Raw genomic sequence first — 24,853 nt, forward strand, 5'->3', positions numbered from 1 at the left:
TTCAGGCAGACACGTAAGCGCTGGGAGAACTTTGTTCAGCCAGAAAATCAGCACTTGGTGAGCCCAGAAGCTCTGGATTTGCTGGATAAACTCCTGCGTTACGATCATCAACAGAGACTGACTGCCCAAGAGGCCATGGAACACCCCTACTTTTGTGAGCCAGCTTTCCTTACCTGCTTTGATTTGTTGATTTCTCAAGGTAGTTTTTATTATTATATTCACTACCAGTTCAGAGTTTGGAATAATTAAGATTTATTTGATCAGAAATACAGTAAAAACAGTAATATTGTCAAATATTATTACAGTTCAAGCAACCATTTTCTACTTTGATATATTTACTTCAATATAGTTTGATAGTTTATAAAGCCGAATTTTCAGAATTTTTCAGATCTTGGTGCTCAAGAAAATTTTTTATTATTATGAATGCTGAAAACAGTTTTACTGCTTAATATTGTTGTGGAAACCTATAGACTACCATTCAAAGGTTTAGGGTATGTAATTAAAAAATATATGTAAAATTAAAAAAAATATATATAAAAAATGTCAGTAAAAGTATTTTATAATGTTACAAAAGATTTCAGCATGTGTTTCAAATAAATGCTGTTCTGTTTCAAATAAACTTTATATTTATCTAAGAAACCTGGGGAAAAAGTATCACAGTTTCCACAAAAATATTAAGCAGCAAAACTGTTTTCAAGACTTGCATAACAATGACCATTATTAATAGAGCACCAAATCAGCATATTAGAATGATTTCTGAAGGATCATGTGACACTGAAGACTTAAGTAACAGCTGCTGAAAATTCAGCTTTGCATCACAGGAATAAATGAAAAATATGAATTATTTCAAACTTTTGACCAGTACATCCCACTCTAAGTGAAATCATATGACATGGCATCATTCCTCTGTAGATCCTGTGCTGAAGGGACAGCCTCTGTCAAACTCAGAAGGCGCTCTGGCAATAAGCAGCTCAACCACAACATGATGGGCTAAAAGCAGGTACAGGATGTCACAGTCAATATGCTGTATTTTTGACTTATCTAAAATGCTCTTTTTAATCATTTCATTCATTCTTTTTGAATTTTTCTTCTAGGAAAACCTTTTTACCTCAACGTGTCGTGCAGAGACATGCTGCCTTTCAGGTGTGAAGCTTCAGTTTACTGGAGCAAGAAGTTATTAAGCAACACAAGACTTGTACAGAATGAACACAACGGGCTGTAGTCCCTCTCCTACATTCACTTTGTATTAGTGCTGCTTGCCATCGTTATCTAGGTACCAAACTGGTGTCCCCCCCCCCCATCTCCCCTCTTTTGAGTTGGACATCTCCATTTCGTTTTTGGAACAACACTGAATTAAGCTATGATATTATGACTGGGAAAGAATGCCTGCTCTTTCCCCATGATTCTCAGGCTGTAGATGACTGATGGGGGCTCCCGATCCTGGTTGCATTATGTACTGGAAGATTGTGTTGTTCAATGACTTGCCCTGCTGATATGAGCTCAGATTATAAACTATAGTATTGTCAGGTATGGAGGCTTTACTGCAATTTATTGAAAATAAGATATATTAAATGAAACTGTTTTTAATCAGTCTCATGTTTTTTTTCACTAATAAGTTATCAGCTGTTAATGATTATGTGAAAAGAAAATATATTCGTATTGTGAATTAGTTTTAGTTATGAATTTGTCAATTTAATGAATATGAATATTATGTAATATATAGTTAATAATGCATACATAAAATGTATTAAGATACAGTGACAATTTCAAGAAATAGTTCACCCAAAAATTAAACTTTACTGTTGAGTTTGTTTCTTCATCTGAATGTTTTTGGAGAAACTTAGCTTTACATCATTTATTCACCAGTCGTTCGTCTGTCAGTGGGTACTGTCAGAATGAGAGTCCACACAGCTGATAAAAACATCACAAGTACATAAAATACAACCATCACGTAACCCACAAGTAATACATGTTCCATCAATTAAAGTCTTGTGAAATGAAAAGCTGTGTGTTTGTAATAAACAAATATTTGTCCATATTTGTCTAATTTAAACTTGTTTTAAACTTTTCACTTGTAAACATATTACAAACGTATCATATTTCTCTCTAAGTGTATACAGTTGAGGCCAAAAGTTTACGTACGCCTTACAGAATCTGCAGACTGTTAATTATTTTTGCAAAACAGGAGGGATCATACAAACTGCATATTTTTTATTTAGTATTGACCTGAATAAGATATTTAAAGAAAACTTTTTTGAATGTGAAGATCGGGGGAAATTTAACTTATCTTCAAAATACTAAAATGTACCTTTAAGGAACTAATAGGTACTGTTTAGGGGTAGGTAAAGTATGAACATGTACCGTTTCACTTTTGTGCCTTAGGGTACCGCCCCAGTGACAGAAGTGTATTTTTTTTTTTTTTTTTTTTTGATAGTGTAAAGGGCAGTACTAAATGAAAATATAATATTTAGGCAAAATAAGAAAAATGCACACATCTTGATTCTGTTCAAAAGTTTTCATCCCCAAGCTCTTAATTAATCGTTTTTCCTTCTGAAGCATCAGTGGGCATTTGAACCTTCTGTAATATTTGCATATGAGTACCTCGGTTGTCCCTATATATGTCCCTATATACCCCATTTTTCATGAGCTGAACTCAAAGATCTACGATATTTTCTATGTACACAAAAGGCCTATTTCTCTCAAATATTGTTAACAAATCTGTCTAAATCTGTGTTTGTGAGCACTTCTCCTTTGCCGAGATAATCCATCCACCTCACAGGTGTGGCATATCAAGATTAGATTAGACAGTATGATTATTGCACGGGTGTGCCTTAGGCTGGCCACAATAAAAGGTCACTCTAAAATGTGTTTTAGTTTTATCACAGCACAATGCCACAGATGTAGCAAGTTTTGAGCGTGCAATTGGCATGCTGACTGCAGGAATGTTCACCAGAGCTGTTGCCTGTGAATTGAATGTTCATTTCTCTACCATAAGCCGTCTCCAAAGGCGTTTCAGAGAATTTGGCAGTACATCCAACTGGACTCACAATCGCAGATCACGTGTAACTACACCAGCCCAGGACCTCCACATCCAGCATCTTCACCTCCAAGATCGTCTGAGACCAGCCACCTGCACAGCTGCTGCAACAATCGGTTTGCATAACCAAAGAATTTCTGCACCAACTGTCAGAAACTGTCTCAGGGAAGGTCATTTGCATGCTTGTCGTCCTGACTGCAGTTCGTCTCGTAACTGACTTGAGTGGGCAAATGCTCACATTCGATGCCGTCTGGCACTTTGGAGAGGTGCTCTCTTCACAGATGAATCCCGGCTTTAACTGTACAGGGCAGATGCCACACAGTGTGGGTGAGCAGTTTGCTGATGTCAACGTTGTGGATCAAGTGGCCCATGGTGGCGGTGGGTGGTGGTATGTTATGGACAACGAACACAGGTGCATTTTTTTTTATGGCATTTTGAATGCACAGAGATACCGTGACGAGATCCTGAGGCCCACTCTTGTGCCATTCATCAATGACCATCACCTCATGTTGCAGCATTATAATGCACGGCCCCATGTTGCAAGGATCTGTACACAATTCCTGGAAGCTGAAAATATGCCAGTTCTTGCATGGCCAGCTTACTCACCGGACATGTCACCCATTGAGCATGTTTGGGATGCTCTGGATCGGCGTATACGACAGCGTGTTCCAGTTCCTGCCAATATCCAGCAACTTTGCACAGCCATTGAAGAGGAGTGGACCAACATTCCACAGGCCACAATCAACAACCTGATCAACTCTATGCGAAGGAGATGTGTTGCACTGTGTGAGGCAAATGGTGGTCACATCAGATACTGACTGGTTTTTGGACCCTAAACATATACATATACATATGAAGAGTTCAGATGCAAAACCAGCTAAAAGCCATCTCGGTCAAAAATGAGATAATGATACTGAGTAAATGCTCTTGACATATATTATACGTCCATCAAATACTTTTTCTTCAAACTCGCTAAAATCCCAGCCTCAGCCCAATCAGAAGTACCGGCACTTACATAGAAACCTATACATCTGAGCCTGATAAAAATGCATTTTTTAAAGAAAGACGTCAGATGGATTTAGCTGGTTTTGTATCTGAAATCTGCATATATATATATATGGATAGAGGACTCATATTTTAGCTGGAGGCAATGGTGTATTAGTTAAAAATGTTTTGATTGATTTCTTACAAAATGCTTTTTAACTACACAGGATGTTAACTGATGGATTCAGGTGGATTGCTTGTGGATATTTGTGTTGTTTTTATTAGCTGTTGGGACTCATTCAGACAGCACTCATTTACTACAGAGGAACCATTGAGCAAGTGCTGTAAAACTAAATTTATCCAAATCTGTTCTGATAAAGAAACAGACATCTACATCTTCGATGGCCTATATTCTCAGCAAATATTCATTTTTGGGTGAACTGTTTTATTACGACATAAAATTCTGTTTTTCAATTCAGTGTACAATTTTAATAAGATAACAGCAACTTATCATGAAGTGTGCAATTTTCGTGCAGTACTGACAATGATAATAAATACAAATGGATATGTAATTTCAAGCATATAACATAGCTATGACATGACGCATGAGTTTGGAACCCAAATAAGGCACATCCACATGACCTCCCACTTTTTTCTTCCTGAGTCCGTCACAATCTTAATACGCACAGTGAGGAAGCTGGCCAGCTGGACTGCTTTAAACAGGTACGAAAAGCAGAGGTTGCAGTGGCAACTCTCCTACAAAGGTGTCACATCACATTAGCATGGGTAATAAAGACCACCAAGGGTGCTCTCAGAAGAACACTGATTATCTCTAGATAAAATACTAGCATTTCATAAGCCCTGATGAGAAAAAATAGTGCCAACGGGGCAATTTTTTCATTAAAATTTTCTTTCACAAGAGATTCTCAATGAGTCAGCCTTGGTGTCTTTCTGCATTGCTTGCTATACTAAGTTGAAAAAAAATGCATTTGCTACTTGTGTATAAAGCTAATACCACAGACATTCAGTGTTTAACGTGAATACAATAGGTAAACAAATAATAAATAAATAATAGACTAGTAAAACTGATAGACTAGTAAAAGAACAGGTAACACTATATTAAGTGCTCATAGGTTCACGTGTGAATTCTCACATAAATACTGTCAGGGTAAATCATTTGATTTAGTGCTCACATAGTTCTGCCGTTGTGTGTGATATCATTAATTAGCCTGACGGGATGTGCCCATAACATTATGATTGCAGTTAAAATGCTACATGACCATCTATCAGCTTCTCATGAGTGTGGTGGTGTTCAGAATGGAATACTACTGTACTGCACACAATGTTGTTTATTAAAAACAGTATGCAAAGATAATTTCTTTTGTCTACAAGGCATGTTAAAATTAAGTTGTGAACTGAAATAATTAAAACTACTTTGCATTAATATCTTATTTTGTTCAGTCTGATCAGCTAATCAATCACGAGAGAAATGACGGTTCATACCGCTTTTGGTTAGATCAGAACACAATGTCAAGTCAAGCCCACTGCATTACAGTACTGCACACTTTGGCATAATGTACTACATCATTCATGTATTTAGAAAATTTGCATACTGCGTACAGTATACTAAAAAAATAGTATGAGTATGGCAGTATGTCATTCTGAACATACCTTGGTTTTGCAAAAATCTGAACATGTCATTCATGCCTGAGAGTCATATGGTTTTAAAACAGACAATCAATCATTGTATTGTAAACAGACTTACTGAATAATATGGCACTTAATGTAGCAAATTATTACATCAATCATTGGACACAACCATGCTGTAATACTTAATAATGGATGATCATCATTGATCACGTTTTCATGAAAAACCATCCAAAATTATATCAGATGTTTAAAAAACCCCAGTTTTGCAGACGCTTTTTTTTTGGCCTGGGAAAAAGAATGGTTTTGATATTTTTTGCAACTCTTCATGGAATGAGCTCTTGAAGCTCTGCATCTCTCAGTTCATTCACTGTGACAATGTGGTCGAGGTGTTGAAGATAACGTTCTTCATCCTGCATGAAATGAGGAATCCTTGTTCCATTTAGAACTGCCAAATGCCGAAGTCTCTCCACATCTTCATAAGAAACCTAAAAACAGGAATTACATACATTGGTATGTATATACATTATCAAAGGAACAGATTCAATGAAAAAAAACGAATATTACTTTAAAACAGTTAGTGTGAATAGGACCTGCCTTGCCAAGAGCAGTTAATATCTTAAAATCAATGTTCCTCCTGTGGCGTAAAATCCTTAAAATTCCATCAAGGTAGACCTGATCTTTACTGAAGCAACCTGTACACACACACACATATGCAAAAAATATATACTACGAATACAGAGAGGCAATATAAAACTAGACAGTACAGTCTGACGAGACAAACAGTCTGATGCTGGCTTGAGAAATCCTCTCTAGAAAGTTCAACGTATATATTTAATATCTTAAAGGTTTTAAGATAGATAGATAGATAGATAGATAGATAGCTGTCATGTTTTACCATGTAGGCAGTATATTTAGGCATGTTGTTAACATGTTGCTAGCATGTTTAAGCATGTTGTTAAGATTTGAACATGTCTTAGCACATTGTTAGTATGCTAGCATGTTTTACCATATTGCTAACATGTTTCAGATATGGGCATGTCTCAATCAGGTGCTAGACTTTGTTAGTAATATATAGATACAGTGGTGTGAAAAACTATTTGCCCCCTTCCTGATTTCTTATTCTTTTGCATGTTTGTCACACTTAAATGTTTCTGATCATCAAAAACCGTTAACTATTAGTCAAAGATAACATAATTGAACACAAAATGCAGTTTTTAAATGAAGGTTTACGTTATTAAGGGAGAAAAAAAACTCCAAATCTACATGGCCCTGTGTGAAAAAGTGATTGCCCCCTGAACCTAATAACTGGTTGGGCCACCCTTAGCAGCAATAACTGCAATCAAGCGTTTGCGATAACTTGCAACAAGTCTTTTACAGCGCTCTGGAGGAATTTTGGCCCACTCATCTTTGCAGAATTGTTGTAATTCAGCTTTATTTGAGGGTTTTCTAGCATGAACCGCCTTTTTAAGGTCATGCCACAGCATCTCAATAGGATTTAGGTCAGGACTTTGACTAGGCCACTCCAAAGTCTTCATTTTGTTTTTCTTCAGCCATTCAGAGGTGGATTTGCTGGTGTGTTTTGGGTCATTGTCCTGCTGCAGCACCCAAGATCGCTTCAGCTTGAGTTGACGAACAGATGGCCGGACATTCTCCTTCAGGATTTTTTGGTAGACAGTAGAATTCATGGTTCCATCTATCACAGCAAGCCTTCCAGGTCCTGAAGCAGCAAAACAACCCCAGACCATCACACTACCACCACCATATTTTACTGTTGGTATAATGTTCTTTTTCTGAAATGCTGTGTTACTTTTACGCCAGATGTAACGGGACACACGCCTTCCAAAAAGTTCAACTTTTGTCTCGTCAGTCCACAAGGTATTTTCCCAAAAGTCTTGGCAATCATTGAGATGTTTTTTAGCAAAACTGAGACGAGCCTTAATGTTTTTTGCTTAACAGTGGTTTGCGTCTTGGAAATCTGCCATGCAGGCCGTTTTTGCCCAGTCTCTTTCTTATGGTGGAGTCGTGAACACTGACCTTAATTGAGGCAAGTGAGGCCTGCAGTTCTTTAGATGTTGTCCTGGGGTCTTTTGTGACCTCTCGGATGAGTTGTCTCCGCGCTCTTGGGGTAATTTTGGTCGGCCGGCCACTCCTGGGAAGGTTCACCACTGTTCCATGTTTTTGCCATTTGTGGATAATGGCTCTCACTGTGGTTCACTGGAGTCCCAAAGCTTTAGAAATGGCTTTATAACCTTTACCAGACTGATAGATCTCAATTACTTTTGTTCTCATTTGTTCCTGAATTTCTTTGGATCTTGGCATGATGTCTAGCTTTTGAGGTGCTTTTGGTCTACTTCTCTGTGTCAGGTAGCTCCTATTTAAGTGATTTCTTGATTGAAACAGGTGTGGCAGTAATCAGGCCTGGGGGTGGCTACAGAAATTGAACTGTGGTGTGATAAACCACAGTTAAGTTATTTTTTAACAAGGGGGGCAATCACTTTTTCACACAGGGCCATGTAGATTTGGAGTTTTTTTCTCCCTTAATAACGTAAACCTTCATTTAAAAACTGCATTTTGTGTTCAATTATGTTATCTTTGACTAATAGTTAACAGTTTTTGATGATCAGAAACATTTAAGTGTGACAAACATGCAAAAGAATAAGAAATCAGGAAGGGGGCAAATAGTTTTTCACACCACTGTATATAGATAGATAGACCTTGCTAATGTGTGTTAACGTGTTAAAACATGCTGCCAACATGTTTAGCACATTGCTAGCTTGTTTTACCACGTAAGCACTATGTTTTGGCATGTTAACATATTGCTAGCATTTTTAAACACTGTTGCCATTGAACAGTCATCCATCGGATCACACCCAGACTAGGGAAGCCTGGTCTGGTGGTGCCTGTCGTGATGGCCCAGTACCCCTTTGGGAAAAAAAAAAAAAAAAAAAAAAAGATAAAAGTGATGACCAAAGGTATTCACTGGTACGGGAGTCAGGTCTTATCGTTGGCAGTGGGGAGGGACAGGGCAGGGTTGGGGTCTGTGCCGATTGGTCTGTTGGTTGCCCACACCAGTGGGGATGGAGCGGCTGTGGGACTTTGAGGGGTATGAGGTTATCTGCAATAATTCTATCGACTAGTCCATTTCTCACTATTAGTATTAATTTTACTATTATGAATATTATTATTATCACTATTATTATTATCACTGCTGCACTCACTACTTCCACCACTATTATTATTATTATTAATAATAATTATTCTATCCTACAATTTTAAAAGTTGGCTATCATCTGTCAGTGTCATTTAATTTGTTTCCGTCTATATATTGATTATGAAAATAGATCTGCATTAGTAAATGTACATGGCGCAATGTTTTGAAGTCACTCAACCAAGAAGTGACCAAGCCTTAACAGAATATACTTAAATGCTCATTATATTGATGAACTGTTGCTCTTTCTGCTGTCTAATACTATATTATGTTATAATGTCATTATTTTTATAAATCATATTGATGTATATTTAATACCTAGTACAGTTATATCTACAATCTCTCTTTTTTATTTTTTTCCATCACCAAATAACACACAGAAATTGAATTAATAATAATTGCTATTACAAGTCATGAAACTGTGGATTTAACTTATCTCTGTACCTGTTTAAACTACTACATCCATACATTTACAGCTTGGTCTGTGTTGTTGTTGTTTTGCTTTTCCTTTTTTATCTGTTCTTTCCTCTCCTTTTGTTTTTTCTGTCTCATTTGTGTATATGTGGGTGTATATATTTATGACTGATTTCAGCTTATGTGTAAGTCACTGTCAAGATGTTGCTGTCAATCTATGTGTTTCACTTTGCTCAATAAAAAAAAAAAAGCAAAAAAAACACTGTTGCCATATTTAAGCATGTTAACATTCTAAAATGTCTTAGCACGTTATTAATACACCAGCATGTTTTAACATGTTGTTAATACGTTTTAGATATGGGTGCATCTCAATCAAGAGCTAGGCTCTGTTTGCGATAGATAGATGTTAAGCATGTTTAAGCATGCTGTTAACATTGTCTTAGCACGTTGTTAGTATGTTACCATGTTTTAACATGTTACTAAAATGCTTCAGATATGGGTGTGTCTCAATCAAGCTATACATAGATAGATAGATAGATAGATGATAAGAGAATGCTGGCTTTCTCAAGTCAACATAATAAAATGACACATCACATATTAGAAATGTTTCTCAGTTCTATTCTTAGCGATTATTTCACCTGGTTTCGAGGTATCTGTCTGTCCTCGTTTGGCGCGGAGGCAGTATTCCCAACGTACAGCAGGATCTTGGACAAAGTGAGCAATATGGCTGAACAGTTGGCTGAAGCTCATGTTTGTGGCATGGTATACAGTATAGTATAGCAGAGCGGCTCGCCACAGGAAGGGCTGTTTCCGTAGCAACACACTGTGAAGACTAGCAAGACCCTCTTCAGTAGGATTAGCTGGTTTCAGTCCAAACTGCTTTCTCCCAACAGAAGTGGCCCATGGCTGCATGCTGTTATTCACACCCCGTAAGTAATGTGTGCCTGGGAGTGAAAGTCATAAAATTGCTGGAAGGGCAGGATTTGTAGACAAAAGACTATAAAATGAACACTAAGAATGGTCAGTTTTTAACTAGATTCAACCAGAAGAATGTCAATACAATATTACTTGCATAGCAAGACCAATGCCGTAACCAGCTGTGACCCATCAAAAACAAGTGCTTTGTCAGCCTAGACCAAATGCAAAAATGCTACACAGAACATAACTGATATTTAATGTACAATACAGAGTACTGCAGAAATTACATTTATGAGGTCAGAACATGGACGTGAGTTTAGCACTTACAGTTCCATCATCCTAGTTTTTATAATGCGTTTTTAGATAAATGAAAGGTCTGTAGTTAATACAAGCTAAAGATATTTTCACATTTTATTCTATGAATAAATTTCATTCTACACCTGCCACAGTCTGACTAGTTAGGACAAAACATTTACAAATCTTTTTAATATTAGTGTTTGATATATCATTTGAAGTGTGTTAAAAGTTCATACCAATCTCATGTCTAAGCATGCCCTCAAGCCAGTGTTGTCGTGCTCCTGACAAGTTAATCGTTAGTGTTGGTCGACATCTCTCCACCATCATTACGGCCTGGGACAGAAGCTCATCGGAGAGACTTACAACCACCTGGTGACAGAATCTAAAATTACTATTACTTTGTTATTTGGCAAAACACTAATGTCCAGACACTTGAACTCAAAAATCCACACACCTCACCAACACAGCCCTCCTTCTGTAGGTACTTGCGTGTGGCTGCCCACACTTGACTCTTCGGTAGCAAGCTGCCTCCCGTGACTTCTTCAAAGTTTTCATACGTCTCATACTTCCTCAGCACACACTCCATAATCCCAACTGCCTAGAAAAAGGCATGAGGTGAGAAAAAAAAATGGCAATCGTTTCAAGACTTAAAAAACAAACAGGGGTATTCTAGTTGAAACCATAAAAATAAAACCATATTTTTGTTACTTAAAATAAATAGAAGAAAATAGAAAGCTAAAAACTATTTAAATATATTTTATTTCAGATTTCAGTTGCTAAGCAAGCTTTCATTTAGTGTCCTAAAATAACTAGAATTGAAATAATAATTATTAAAAACTATATAGACATTTAAAAAAATACATAAATAAATAACAAATATAGCTGCAGGCAGCAATTACCGGTGTTCAAGTGTTTTAAGGCATTTAAGCACATATGAAAAAAGACATTATTTAGCAAGCCTGTAACCAAATCAATGATTTAAAAAAAACATTTTTGGCAAATCCAGGTAATTTACCATAGAAATGTTGTGTTTTTTTTAACGTTTATGACTGTTATAGCACCAGCTGTGGTCCGATCTCCTTAAAACTTTGCATGCTTGTTTAGAATCACTTGTTGCATGTGCTCACCAGGTTTTGTGAAGTTTTGAGTTTTCCTTTAGGCTTTGTAGGATTTTGGGTAAATTTAGACAGGCCCCTTTTCTAAACGACCCCGTTATAGCCTCCCAAAGGCTAAATTTCAAAATTTTTTGATAATTATTGACCTAGAGAGTCCAGAGAATTGTATTGCAGTGTTTTTTTCCAGATTGATCGAAAAACCCAAGACTAGTTCGCAAAAGAAATTCTTTTAAATTTCTCACAGACCTAATGGGTGCTGAAAATTCATCGGCCAGTGGTGGACATGTTTTCGTCAGATACACAAATGTCCTTACAGACACTTGTGGCACTTTGGACCAAGACTGTGCAAAGCGATTTTCATGTTCATAGGACAAACGGTTATGTATGTAGGGGAGCGTGGGGCACAGACTAAAGCGGGGGGTTAGCTGTAACAAGCGTGGTTTAAATATTTTCACACATGCTACCATAACCAAATTTGCCCTATTTACTAGTTGGCATAGCAACACTATACAGAGAAAAAAGTGCACCAAAATTCAAAAGACTTTTGAAGATATCGCTGAACATTTATTTTACCACAGTAAAAGTACATCTCTGGCTGAAGTAAATTTTTAAAAGTATTCATTTAAAATGAGACAAATCTGCTATTATTTTATTCTCCAATCTGTTATTTATCAGTTTAGATATGTTTTAGATATCAGTTTATTAATGCTTTGCAAACCAGCAGAAGACACTAACCAGATTTTAAACTCTAGTTGCGCAGATAAGGAATGTTGTAACCCTGTGTTACAATCTGCCCCGCTATTATTAAACTACAGGTCCTTTTCAAAAAATTAGCATATTGTGATAAAGTTCATTATTTTCTGTAATGTACTGATAAACATTAGACTTTCATATATTTTAGATTCATTACACACAACTGAAGTAGTTTCAAGCCTTTTATTGTTTTAATATTGATGATTTTGGCATACAGCTCATGAAAACCCAAAATTCCTATCTCAAAAAATTAGCATATCATGAAAAAGTTCTCTAAACGAGCTATTAACCTAATCATCTGAATCAACTAATTAACTCTAAACACCTGCAAAAGATTCCTGAGGCTTTTAAAAACTCCCAGCCTGGTTCATTACTCAAAACCGCAATCATGGGTAAGACTGCCGACCTGACTGCTGTCCAGAAGGCCATCATTGACACCCTCAAGCAAGAGGGTAAGACACAGAAAGAAATTTCTGAACGAATAGGCTGTTCCCAGAGTGCTGTATCAAGGCACCTCAGTGGGAAGTCTGTGGGAAGGAAAAAGTGTGGCAGAAAACGCAGCACAACGAGAAGAGGTGACCGGACCCTGAGGAAGATTGTGGAGAAGGACCGATTCCAGACCTTGGGGGACCTGCGGAAGCAGTGGACTGAGTCTGGAGTAGAAACATCCAGAGCCACCGTGTACAGGCGTGTGCAGGAAATGGGCTACAGGTGCCGCATTCCCCAGGTCAAGCCACTTTTGAACCAGAAACAGCGGCAGAAGCGCCTGACCTGGGCTACAGAGAAGCAGCACTGGACTGTTGCTCAGTGGTCCAAAGTACTTTTTTCGGATGAAAGCAAATTTTGCATGTCATTCGGAAATCAAGGTGCCAGAGTCTGGAGGAAGACTGGGGAGAGGGAAATGCCAAAATGCCTGAAGTCCAGTGTCAAGTACCCACAGTCAGTGATGGTCTGGGGTGCCATGTCAGCTGCGGTCAATGCAGCTAGCTATCAGGAGATTTTGGAGCACTTCATGCTTCCATCTGCTGAAAAGCTTTATGGAGATGAAGATTTCATTTTTCAGCACGACCTGGCACCTGCTCACAGTGCCAAAACCACTGGTAAATGGTTTACTGACCATGGTATTACTGTGCTCAATTTGCCTGCCAACTCTCCTGACCTGAACCCCATAGAGAATCTGTGGGATATTGTGAAGAGAAAGTTGAGAGACGCAAGACCTAACACTCTGGATGAGCTTAAGGCCGCTATCGAAGCATCCTGGGCCTCCATAACACCTCAGCAGTGCCACAGGCTGATTGCCTCCATGCCACGCCGCATTGAAGCAGTCATTTCTGCAAAAGGATTCCCGACCAAGTATTGAGTGCATAACTGAACATAATTATTTGAAGGTTGACTTTTTTTCGTATTAAAAACACTTTTCTTTTATTGGTCGGATGAAATATGCTAATTTTTTGAGATAGGAATTTTGGGTTTTCATGAGCTGTATGCCAAAATCATCAATATTAAAACAATAAAAGGCTTGAAACTACTTCAGTTGTGTGTAATGAATCTAAAATATATGAAAGTCTAATGTTTATCAGTACATTACAGAAAATAATGAACTTTATCACAATATGCTAATTTTTTGAAAAGGACCTGTATATGCTATTCTATGACATTAGCGATGTAATTTACACTATTTACTTTTATAGATTTTAATGAGAAACAGGTAAATAAAGGCTGACAATCAATGTTTAATGTTCAGAAATTATTACTTTAAGAAATGTAAAGCATTTTTGCTTGTTTATGTGTCTCGTGTTCTATGAGAGCTGTGTGTGGAGTGAGGGGAGTGTCTCTCTGTGTTTTTCTGAATGCGTTTTTTCATTTGCCCACATCGTTTTGAACTATATTGTATAGCTGTGTTTTGTGATCAGTGCAGTCCCAAGCATAGAGACAAAGTGCATTTAGGCCACGCCCACACTGGGGGGGGCGCGGACAATACAACGCTTCTCATTGACTTTGTATTACAGGAAATTGTCTTCTTGTCATTTCTGACTTTTAACAAAAAACAGAACAATGTCTAAAAGCTGCTATGTGACAGTAAACAAGCTAAAAAAAAAAAAACAAAACTAAAACTTTATGAGCTGTCTACCCAAAAACAAGCATTTAAGGACAAATAGTTGTAGATGTCAGGGAATTTCACATTGGGCCATTCAGTTCGATCATTTCTCCAACAAAAAGAAGGTAAGGAAAAGAAGCACAGACACAGACCAATTAAATTTAGCTCCTCTCTCATCTCCTCCTCTCAGGTTCACATAGGGTGGTGAAATAATGCTTTAACATGGTTAAAAATAATGAATGCTTCCTATCACCGTTTGCGTTTCCCTCCAGTGGGTGTAGTTCTCAGAGTAATATGACACGTTGCGCTCTACTTTTGTGTCCTTAAATGCTCGTTTTTAGGGTCGACAGCTTATAAAAATGTAGTTCTGGGTTTTTTTTTTAGCTTGCTTACTTTACACCTTGTCACATAGAAGCTTTTAAACATTGTTCTGTTTTATGTTATATGTCAGAAACTAGGAGGCAGCTTCCCGCAATACGAAGTCAATGGAGAACGTTGGATTGTTTTGCCCCCGGTGGGCGTGGTTTTCAGATTATGAAGCGTGTCACTCTGTCTCTATGGTTGCGATGTGCTCATTGTCAAACTCCAAAATTAGATTTTTATTTTATTGCCAAAATATTTAGTTTGTCATGTATATTTTTTTTTCATTCGATCAGATAACATTTTAAGCTGTCATGTGGTTATGTTACAATGTGCCTCTCACATGTTACAATGTACCCCACCTACGGGGCATGTTGTCACATTTCACTTCCTTTTTTTTAAGATACATAACGAAACACGTGTACACTGTAATTACAAAATAAAGCAAAATATCTGTACTAGACAAGTGTGAAATTAATGTGGATAAAAAACTATACTCTGCATTATACTCTAAAAAACTATACTCTATACTCTAAAAAACTTTACACAAACTGAGAAATTCAAGGTGTTAGGTTGTGCCCTGTTAATCTGCACAATTAGTTTGGTCATTATAACATTTACAATAGGTTTTCAGCACTACGTGCTTAAACCCTCAAAAACATCAACATTTTTACATTAAAATGGAAAATATAAAAATAAAAACTAGTAATAAAACTTTTTAGTAGTATCTCAATGATACTAAAATAACCAAACAGCAAGGTGTCAAAGTAAGCACATTTTAAGCCATCATAATTGTGCTCCCGATGTACAACAAATAGGCAGCATATTTATGCATACGTCTAAGGTATCTTGTTTATTCAAAATCTTAGGCAGCACTGTATGTTTTTAAGGCACTTCATGACAAATTAAATTGTAGAGAAAAATGTTGATCATAAAGACACTGATTTCACTTTAAATTTGAAAATACTGATAAAATGGTTCAAACTAATTAAAAAATCTGTATTTTACCTGTATAATTTCAAGCTTAAGAGTATTGCATCATTAGGTTAGCAACATGCAAACATTAAACTGTACAGAAATCAACTGTAATCGGAGTCTCTCATATGCTATTTATATGACACACAGAGTGACTACCTACGCAGAGTGTTCCAAATCGGTCACTTATGAGGCTTCTATTTATGTTAGGATGCTACCATGAGGTGCAGTTACATTATTGAAATATATGCAAAAATTGGTGGGCAAAAAAAGGTTCACTGTCTATTGTCAATACCGCTCACACAGAAATCACTTTAGTTGGTAAACATGGCAATTCTGGAATATCTGAACAAAGGTAATCTTTCGCTCTCATACAAAATGACTGGATTTTGCCTGTGAAAATGCACAGAACAATGTAGAAACGGAGGAAGTTGACAGTAAGGTGGTTCACTACACTTTGGAACAAGCTGAACTTCTGTATTTTTGACATAAAACATACCTGGGAGAGAAAGAGACTGGAGCCTTCTCTGTACTTCTCCAAAACACTGGTGGGCTCTGGTGAGGCATACTCAAACTGGGGCTCATACTGATAGTTAGACTGAAAAAAGGTCTGACGCTCCTGTTCCAGGTTTATGGGACGAAGAGCCACAAGTAGGCATGGCCCACGAGGTGTTGAAGGCGAAGGAAGAGGTGCAATACCCCTGGCAATATGTGGTAATGATGTTGCAGGTCTCATTTGACCCCTGCCAGCACGAGGAGGTGTCGTGGAGTTCATTGTGCATGTGCTCTCACTCCGGCGAAGCCAGTTTCCTGGCCCCAAACTAAGGCTTGTCAGGCTTCGCATGGGTGGAGAAGGGCCACCACTACGCCATGGTGGCTGTATCACCTTCTGAACTGGCTGCGTTGCTCTAATTCGCTGTGGTTTAATTTCCAAACTAAGTGGCCTTCGACAAGGTGGCGGTTTGGAAGGTTCTCTTGGCTGTGTGGTTTCTCCTTTATTTCTACCTTCTGTCTTCTGGAGTCTTCGTTGAACCTGGGAGCAGCCATCCCAAGTGGCACAAGGCTGCGAATGAGGCCCATTGTGGGTCGATTTGTCTCTTTGGGTGATACTGCTGGTCCTGGCTCTGACTGGCTTGGGTTTCTCTGTGCTGGGCTCTGGTTCTAACATTTCTGAGACATTCTTTGCGAGCCCTCCTCCATTAGCCTGCTCCATGCAGTTCTCACCCAGATCCAGCACCATTGCTACATCCACACCTTTGTCCACCAATGCTGCGCACCTGAAGGGAAAAACATACCATCCTGATTAGATTCAAAACTCTTTGTACAAACAATTTAGAATTGACACAAAATACTTTTGGAAGCTGACACATTTTGCTGTACTCCAAATGAATGAATAAAAATGAATTTAATTAGAAACTGGTTGATTCTAATAATTATTATGCATGCCGTTTTACAACCTCATATTAATTAAGAGACTACACATGAATTTTTGTATATTTAAAAATGCATCTGTCATCTGTCCATGTTCAATAACAATTGTACAAAAATTGTTATCAGTTTAAAACCTTCTCAAAAATTCTGAAAGAATGAACGAATTCTCACTAGATAAGTGCAAAAAAGTTGTTTTTGTTTTCGTTTTAACGAATGAATGAATTTATTTGTTTATGTAGACTGTTATACTATATATTAAAAAAAAAGTTTGATTGGACACTACTATCTTTATCAGACCTACTGGGATATGGTCTTATTGGACAATAAAAGTTAATTATACAAAAAATGTTATGCATTTTAACATTTGTAAAGATTTTTCTACATTTACATTTCTTTTTTAATTTATTGTGATGTCAAAAAATGGCATTTATTCAATAAGCAATTATAACAGATCTGAGAAATATGTGTTTTAAAAGGTCTCGTTTTATAAACAATACAATCCACCTCGTTATGGAAATTCCAATAGAATTCCTATTTCTGGTTAATTTTAAAAAGAATAAAGTCAGACTATTGTTTAAAGAAAATTATGTCAGTGCATAACAGATGCATGACATCACATCAACAGCTCTTGACAATACACTGCCGATTCACCACGAATGAAACGTTTTTTTTTTACAAATAAAGCAATATGTATAAAAGACGCAAGACATACCACGCAGCGTTTCTTTTTAAATAAATTAACTTCAGTTCATGTTGGAATTCCGTCCATAATATCAGCAGCAAATCTTCAACTTCCGTTCAGTAGGTCAAACGGCTGATATGGAGGAATAACGGTACATGACGCCGGGAATACTGGGAGTTTGGGATGGCTGGGATTGCGTTGCAGCAAATGACGCGCTGGCGCATCTGAATGACCTGTTCACGTCGCGACGCTTTGCTGTCAGTGTGCGTCAGCACGTAAGGGAGACCGGGGCAAGTTGTCACTCTTAATTCTTGTAAGTGTATAATAGTTTTCTTTTAAAAATTAGTTTCTGTATATACACAAACACATAAAGCTGTTGAGCATTTCCAGAATTATTGCCCAAGAAGAAAGATATTGCTATATACACAAACTCGAAACACAAACACATTTATTTATACAAAGTATAGTAATACTGTCATATATTTATTTTTAGATGATATTCAAAATCTGAAAATGCATCTTGAACATGAGTAGAACAACATGAGTATGAGTATGAGCTCATTAAAAGGCACAGATTTAAATAATTAAAAGTGAGAGAGAGAAAGAGAGAGATTTACACATCCACAACATCCACAAAACAGTATAATTTGTGAATCTTTATTAGATAAGTTACTTAAATAAGACACCAAGATGAGTACAGCTGCTCATGAAAATATACTACACTATACCAGTAAAAATATTACATTTATTAAGTGTTATAGTCACATTCATTTCATGTTTATTGCTGGTAGGTAATGTTGGTTATATGCCATAAATGACATAATATATTATATGCTGATGGTATAATAATCTTATTTTAAGCACCTTTCAATCTAAAACTTCCTAAAAATTCCTTATATATCCAATTAATTTCTTTAATGATTATCTTGTGAGACTGGATCCTTTAGCTTTATTTAGCTTTGGTCTGGTTGTCTGGAGGGAGCAGTTTGCCTAAATGTTGTGCCGTGGTAATGCCATGGGACTCCGAGGCATACTCCTCTTTGATCTCTGGCCGAAGACAAAATCCTCCTTGGAAGGAAAGGTCAAAGTATTTGGTCGGAGCATACGACAGAGGCTTTTCTGCAAATATACCATTCATCCTTTCTTGCCATGCCTCTAACATGGCACTTCTCACTTCTGGAGGTGAGTGTGCTGGACACCAGAAGATCTGGGGGGCGAGGACCTGAAACCCGCAGAAACGCAGCACTCCATTCTGTATTTAATAAAAACATATAATCTGTTTTTAATACACATTTCAACTTGTGCAAGTTAAAAATTTCTTAAATAAGTCATTTCATATACATTGACAGGCTCTTTGTAAAGTACATTAGATGCGCCCCAATTTGCGTACTTATGCACTTTTTTCTTCTCATTATTTCGCAACCGGAAGTCTCACAGATTACCAAAAAAACAGCTTACTTCCGCATTGAAAAATAAAGTGGATACAGTTGATTACGTAGTACATACGTAGTGCATACGTACATAGTGTATATGAAACTATTGTGACTCATTCACACAATCCATGCTACTGTGCTGCTCATGCTCATTTTAGAGACATTTTTAAAAAACATTTCAAATAGTGAGATATCAAATTTAGTATCGCAAGTTATAAATACAGAAATTGCAAGATACAAATGGAGAATTGTAAATATATAAACTCACAATTGCGAGAACAAGTCTGAATTGTGAGGAAAAAAGTTACAATGATCTTTTTCATTTTTATTCCATGATAGAAAATAATAAATAAATAAACACACAGACAAAAAGAATTGCAATATGTGAACTCAGAATTCACAGAAAATGAGTCAGAATTGCACAATTTCAATATGTTAAACTTCGAACTGCAAGAAAGAAGTTTATGTCTTGCAATTCTGACTTTTTTTTCTCAGAATTGCACAATTCTGTTTATGTCTCAATTCTTGCCTTGGAAAATTACAGCACTAAAATTGCGACTACAGAAATAATGAGAAACTGACTTACAGGGTTTTATTCACTAATTGTGCATATGTCACAGTTTTTAATTAAAATCTGCATACTATATTTTTACACAAAAATCATTAGTCATCAATAACTTCTGTGCTAAAATGTAAAAATGTATACATATATGTTTTGCTGAGAGTGATAAAAGCTAAAGAAAAGGTTGTGTAGAAAGCCTAGTCTAGGCTTAGTCTGGGTGTGTGTTATACAAATTACTAATCTTAGACATTTTTTCATGTTTCCACATGTTGGAAATTTGGCAGAAATGTTCTGTTAGTTTTCCAGTGCATGTAAATATGTGACCCTGGACCACAAAACCAGTCATTAAGGGTCATTTTTTTTAAATTGAGATTTAAACATCATAAATAAGCTTTCCTTTGATATGTGGTTTGTTAGGATTGAACAGTATTTGGCCATGACACAATTTTTTGAAAATATGGAATTTGATGGTGCAAAAAAATTCTACATTTTGAGAAAATCGCCTTTAAAGTTCATGCAATTATTAGTGAATAAGTCCTTTTGTGTCCTTGTGTCCTTTTAAGTGTTTTTTTAATTCTAAGTTAAAAATTTTAATTAATTAAAAAATAATAATTATAATAATAAAATACAATAAAATTTAAAATACAAAACAGATCACTTTTCATGAGCTCGACAGAGCACCTGTTCCTAGAATCACACCACTCGTTTTTCATTATTAAGAATATCCTTAGACAGGACTTTGCAAAACCATTGGTTTCCTGTCTTCCCTTCTTTTTTGTATTCCTGTAATCATTTTTGTATACAAGATGGGCTATCATTTGTCATGTTGACATCTACAGCTACCCATGTTCACCCTCCCCCACTGTCCAGTGTACCATCCAAGTCACATAGCATCAGCCAATGACAGTCACACACATGCCGCTCAAGCAGCTCTGCTCCATGTCCATCTTTCCTACCTGTAATTTTTAACACTTGCATGCAACCCACATCCCATGTGGATTTATTACGGAATTCAACTCTGATCCCTTAAATACATAATGATTCCAAATGCACAAAGCTGTTCTTGCAGTTCTTGTTCTTGTTCTTGCAGTTCTTGTTCTTGAATAACTAGCCTGTTTAGGTTATGAAACTAGCACATTTAGCTCCTTATTTCAAAAAACCAAGCAAAATACTTTTATCTCACCTGTAAAGGCCAGAGTACAATATTGATGTCTCCATGGATGCCATCGGGCTTAAACATGGACTCGATTGCCCCAGTGGTGAATGAAAGCATGGCTTTCTTATTCTGGTGTGAAGGGTGGATGACATTTTAATTAAATATGATCATCATTAGAATTACAAAAACAGAATCTTTACATGGAATCAGCATGTCAAGCGTACAAAACAAGCTTTGGCTCTAAAAATTCAGACCTTAAAAACGCCGTTGTCATACAACTTCTGCATGGTGAAGGCAAATCCTTGAGTTAAGACTCTGTCTATCCAGCCCTTCAGGATGGCAGGTACACTAAACCAGTAGAGAGGGAACTGCAAAGATATTCCAAATCAAATTATTTTTTCTGAGATCAAAGTGAAATGTATACTTCGACATGTGTAACTAGGCACCACTGGGAAACTATTACCTGAAAGATAACCAGCTCTGCCTGCTCCAGCTTACGATGCTCTTCTGCAATGTCATCACTTAATCGACCATTTTGCCAAGCAACCATCATCTCATCATTGTATATAAAGTGCTCAGGATTCTTCAGATCACCTGCAATAATTACAGTAAAACAGTGGTCATTAATTGCACCTGCAGTGCCTCTTTTCAAGCAGAGTACAGAGATATGATATTTAAGGAGTGAACTTTTTCAGCAAATACCTACCCTTAACATCCTCTGCAGTAGCTGAGGCTTTGAAGTTCATAGCATAGAGATCCGACACTAGGACTTTATAGCCTTGCTTTGTCAGCGCCTGAACCGCTACATCCCGTGCAGCAGCGTTGAATGAGGCAGGATTCTGGTGGGCATAAATAATCAGTGCTGTCTTCTGTGCTGTTTACATAAATACACAAGGGAAAAAAGAAAAAGTTCATTGGTATTTGAGATCATTTACCCACAGGATGGGTTGTGGCACTTTATACAGTAGATTTCCTGTAACTGTAACAACAATAACAGGTATATACTGTAGGCTCAAGTATTTTTAGGTAAATATACAGTATTTATACAGCAATTTCTTCAGCAGCGGGGGGCACTGACCTAGCTGCTTTGTCTGCTGAAAATTCTTTCACTTTAATGTCGTTCCAAACCTGTATGACTTTCTTTGTATTGTAGAGCATAAAATAATATTATTTTGAGAATTGTTTCTTTGTGTTTTTTGACAGGGTCAATAAAATGGAAGACAATGGTCACCAAAACTGGTTACCAGCATTCTTCAAAATGTTTTCTTTTGTGTACTGTAGAAGAAAGTCGTACAGATGTACTGTATATGGTTATTACAAAATGCTATAATCAATTTACAGTGGAACACTGACTGATTAAATAATCTAAAACAAAAATTAAATTTCTCACCCATTTTTCGTTGCCTGCAGTCTCCAATTCTGCACCGGGATGGAGGAGAGAATGTAAAGTCTTCAGCTTTCCAACGAGCTACTCTTATAAGCTTGTGCCAGCCCTCGCGTGCGAAGTGGTGTCTCAGGTTTCAGTAACTGTTATTATATAACCTGTACGTGGGTGGGATGATGGATTGGTCATTCTAGATATACTGATGTAGTATAACAACATCTGACAAGACATCTTGGTGACAGTCTAGTTGCATGCATTGTTAATGGAATGCAGAACACTTTGGTGACATGGTGGTGACACTTTATAATAACTTTCATTAGTAAATCATAAACATTAGTAAATATATGTTCAAATATCTAAAAACGTGAGAAAATGTGCTTGTTAAAGCTTACTTAATGTTAACAGATTATTTCATGTAAATTACAATGTCAAACTTTCAATATGATCATGCACTTTTAAAAAAATCTACAAATTATTTTTAACAGACGTTTTACAATGATTAAACGTTTCATTAATAAATCATTAACAAACATTACATAATGCTTAACAAAGCATTAGTGTGTACAGATGTCACTATATGTTCAATTTATATCATCATGCACTTGTACAATCTACAAATGATTCTAACAGAAATTATACAATGACTAAAAGCTTTTGTTAATCTACTTTTGAACGCTAACAAATGTCATTAAACTTCAGTTCACATATTACCTAATGCTCTTTTTTTACATCTACAAATGTTGTTTTAAAAATAGTTTAAATTGTTGATTTTAGCACTTCACAAACAAATGTATAATGAGTTTCAGCTGATTATAACAAGAACAAAGGCAAGAATTTTCTGTTGGGAGATGTCAAATCTATTAGCGTATTACAAGAAGTAAAAATAAGACAGAAATTAGATAACACTAAAAACACCAAAACTGGTTTGTCAAGGAGGTTGGTATCTTTACATGGTATCTCTCAAGTGAACTGAGCATGAAAGAAGCCAGAGACCCAGAGGTGTGGTGTAAACGGTTGTTGAATGTTTGTGGCACATTAGCTTAGTCACACTGTAACTGAACCTTAAGTGTAAATGCAACTAAAACCCAGTCCCACAAAGGGGAACAATAAGTGTCATATGAGCCAGAGTCTCATCACGTGGTACCTGAAAATTTCTGTTGTCATGACTATCTCTTTGGCTACCTGTATGTATATTTTTAATTAGGTCCTGCTAGAATACTTTTTTTATATTTGCCTCACAAGGTTGTCAGTGCCATAGCCACACTTTATTGTGTGGCAATCTTTAACGAAACACACCCTAGCGTAGCCATTTCTTGTTAGGTGAAAAGGCAAGAGGCTTAACAGCACTGCAAAAAAGTTTTAAAATACATACAAGTATATATGTTTTTCCTGTAAAATATATAAACATCCTTAAAACAAGGTAAATTTACTTAAGAAGAGAAACTGTGCATGATAATAATGCAGTTTTAGAGAACAGGGGGAATGACAACAAAGCAGGAACACTGCTGAAGTGGGAAACAAAAAGACAAAAAAAGGGCCAAAAAAAAAAAAAAGCCGTTTAATACTGTATTTATAATTAGATTTTTACTTACTGTAGATTTTTGTGAGACATTTACAGTTAAATTGTGTTGTTTTATTTCAAAGCACTAGGTGTCATACTTTGACAATAAAGCTGCCCCAGCTGCCATTGTGGTTTGGGGTCAATGAGTGCTTGAGAGAAAAAAATAAAAATACAAAAAAATGTAATATGTCTACCTTTTATCTGTATAGTGTACAAACGCGTCGTAGCTACAATACAGACATATACAGTTTTCTATCTACGCAGAAAGAACAATACATTACAAATTATTTCTAATAATCACTTGAACTAAGCATGCAATCTGTAAATAAATGAAACGAGAATACATTTGGGAATTATATCTGAGCATGCGCAAACCAAGTTGTTTACTTGAGCCATAAAGTTACAGATTTCACAAACACCCAACAATAAAAATGACGTTTGAACGATTACTTTAAAAGAATAACATTTATATAAACAGGTAAAATCTAGCAGAAATATACAAATATCGATTGTATAAACATTTTTCAGACATGCGAATGAGCAAACATTGCGAAAAAATACATAAAAACAGTTTAGCACTCACTTTGCATTTATGCAAAACACTGTCAGTTTTGCCTGGTCTCTGCTGGCTAGTGATGTCTGGTTCGCGAACGAATCGTTCTATTTAACCGGTTCACCAAAGTTCACCAAATCAGACAGGCTCGTTACTTAAATTGTTCACTTTTTAAAAAGTCTCTGACACTCCGTCTGACTCGAAATAAACCAATAACCCGGAGTTATTCAGTTACCCAAACAGTGCTGCCAGATGTGTAACCGCAGGGCAGATAGCGTGCAG

The 24,853-nt window shown here is 36.7% G+C and overlaps 3 protein-coding genes across 3 annotated transcripts in view; 1 reads left to right on the forward strand and 2 right to left on the reverse strand.

Moving 5' to 3' along the window:
- Window positions 1-1,587, forward strand: part of csnk2a2a (casein kinase 2, alpha prime polypeptide a) — a 5,644-nt gene extending 4,057 nt beyond the window's left edge. The window contains exons 10-12 of the mRNA XM_051114882.1: window positions 6-154; window positions 913-1,000; window positions 1,095-1,587. Of these exons, the coding sequence (XP_050970839.1) occupies window positions 6-154; window positions 913-986 (223 nt within the window). The 3' untranslated portion in view covers window positions 987-1,000; window positions 1,095-1,587. The remainder of the gene's footprint in view (window positions 1-5; window positions 155-912; window positions 1,001-1,094) is intronic.
- Window positions 1,588-4,302: 2,715 nt separating this feature from the next.
- kiaa0895l lies at window positions 4,303-18,127 on the reverse strand. The gene is made up of 7 exons (XM_051114881.1): window positions 17,953-18,127; window positions 16,309-17,086; window positions 10,963-11,106; window positions 10,745-10,877; window positions 9,932-10,237; window positions 6,266-6,363; window positions 4,303-6,156 (listed from the first exon to the last, which is right to left on the reverse strand). The coding sequence occupies exons 2-7, from the start codon at window positions 17,047-17,049 to the stop codon at window positions 5,995-5,997; spliced, it is 1,584 nt and encodes a 527-aa protein (XP_050970838.1). The 5' UTR covers window positions 17,050-17,086; window positions 17,953-18,127; the 3' UTR covers window positions 4,303-5,994.
- A 436-nt stretch (window positions 18,128-18,563) lies between these two features.
- Window positions 18,564-24,845, reverse strand: nqo1 (NAD(P)H dehydrogenase, quinone 1). Its single transcript, XM_051113605.1, has 7 exons — window positions 24,602-24,845; window positions 22,464-22,615; window positions 21,780-21,947; window positions 21,537-21,667; window positions 21,328-21,441; window positions 21,101-21,202; window positions 18,564-19,174 (listed from the first exon to the last, which is right to left on the reverse strand). The coding sequence occupies exons 2-7, from the start codon at window positions 22,465-22,467 to the stop codon at window positions 18,872-18,874; spliced, it is 822 nt and encodes a 273-aa protein (XP_050969562.1). The 5' UTR covers window positions 22,468-22,615; window positions 24,602-24,845; the 3' UTR covers window positions 18,564-18,871.
- Between the last annotated feature and the right edge of the window lie 8 nt (window positions 24,846-24,853).

This window comes from Labeo rohita, chromosome 7 (genome assembly GCF_022985175.1).
Source record: "Labeo rohita strain BAU-BD-2019 chromosome 7, IGBB_LRoh.1.0, whole genome shotgun sequence".
Classification (NCBI taxonomy): domain Eukaryota; kingdom Metazoa; phylum Chordata; class Actinopteri; order Cypriniformes; family Cyprinidae; genus Labeo; species Labeo rohita.

Bases quoted from the DNA above. Each gene is read 5' to 3' on its own strand.
- kiaa0895l (XM_051114881.1), bottom strand. From the start codon at position 17,049: ATGGTGCTGGATCTGGGTGAGAACTGCATGGAGCAGGCTAATGGAGGA. The intron at 11,107-16,308 runs GTATGTTTTATG...GCCTTTTTCTAG, and splicing joins CCAGTCTCTTTCTCTCCCAG to GCAGTTGGGATTATGGAGTG. The intron at 6,157-6,265 runs GCAGGTCCTATT...TCCTGTTTTTAG, and splicing joins TATTAACTGCTCTTGGCAAG to GTTTCTTATGAAGATGTGGA.
- nqo1 (XM_051113605.1), bottom strand. The intron at 21,203-21,327 runs GTCTGAATTTTT...CCTTCACACCAG, and splicing joins ATGACAACGGCGTTTTTAAG to AATAAGAAAGCCATGCTTTC. The intron at 19,175-21,100 runs GTGAGATAAAAG...TATTAAATACAG, and splicing joins TTGTACTCTGGCCTTTACAG to AATGGAGTGCTGCGTTTCTG.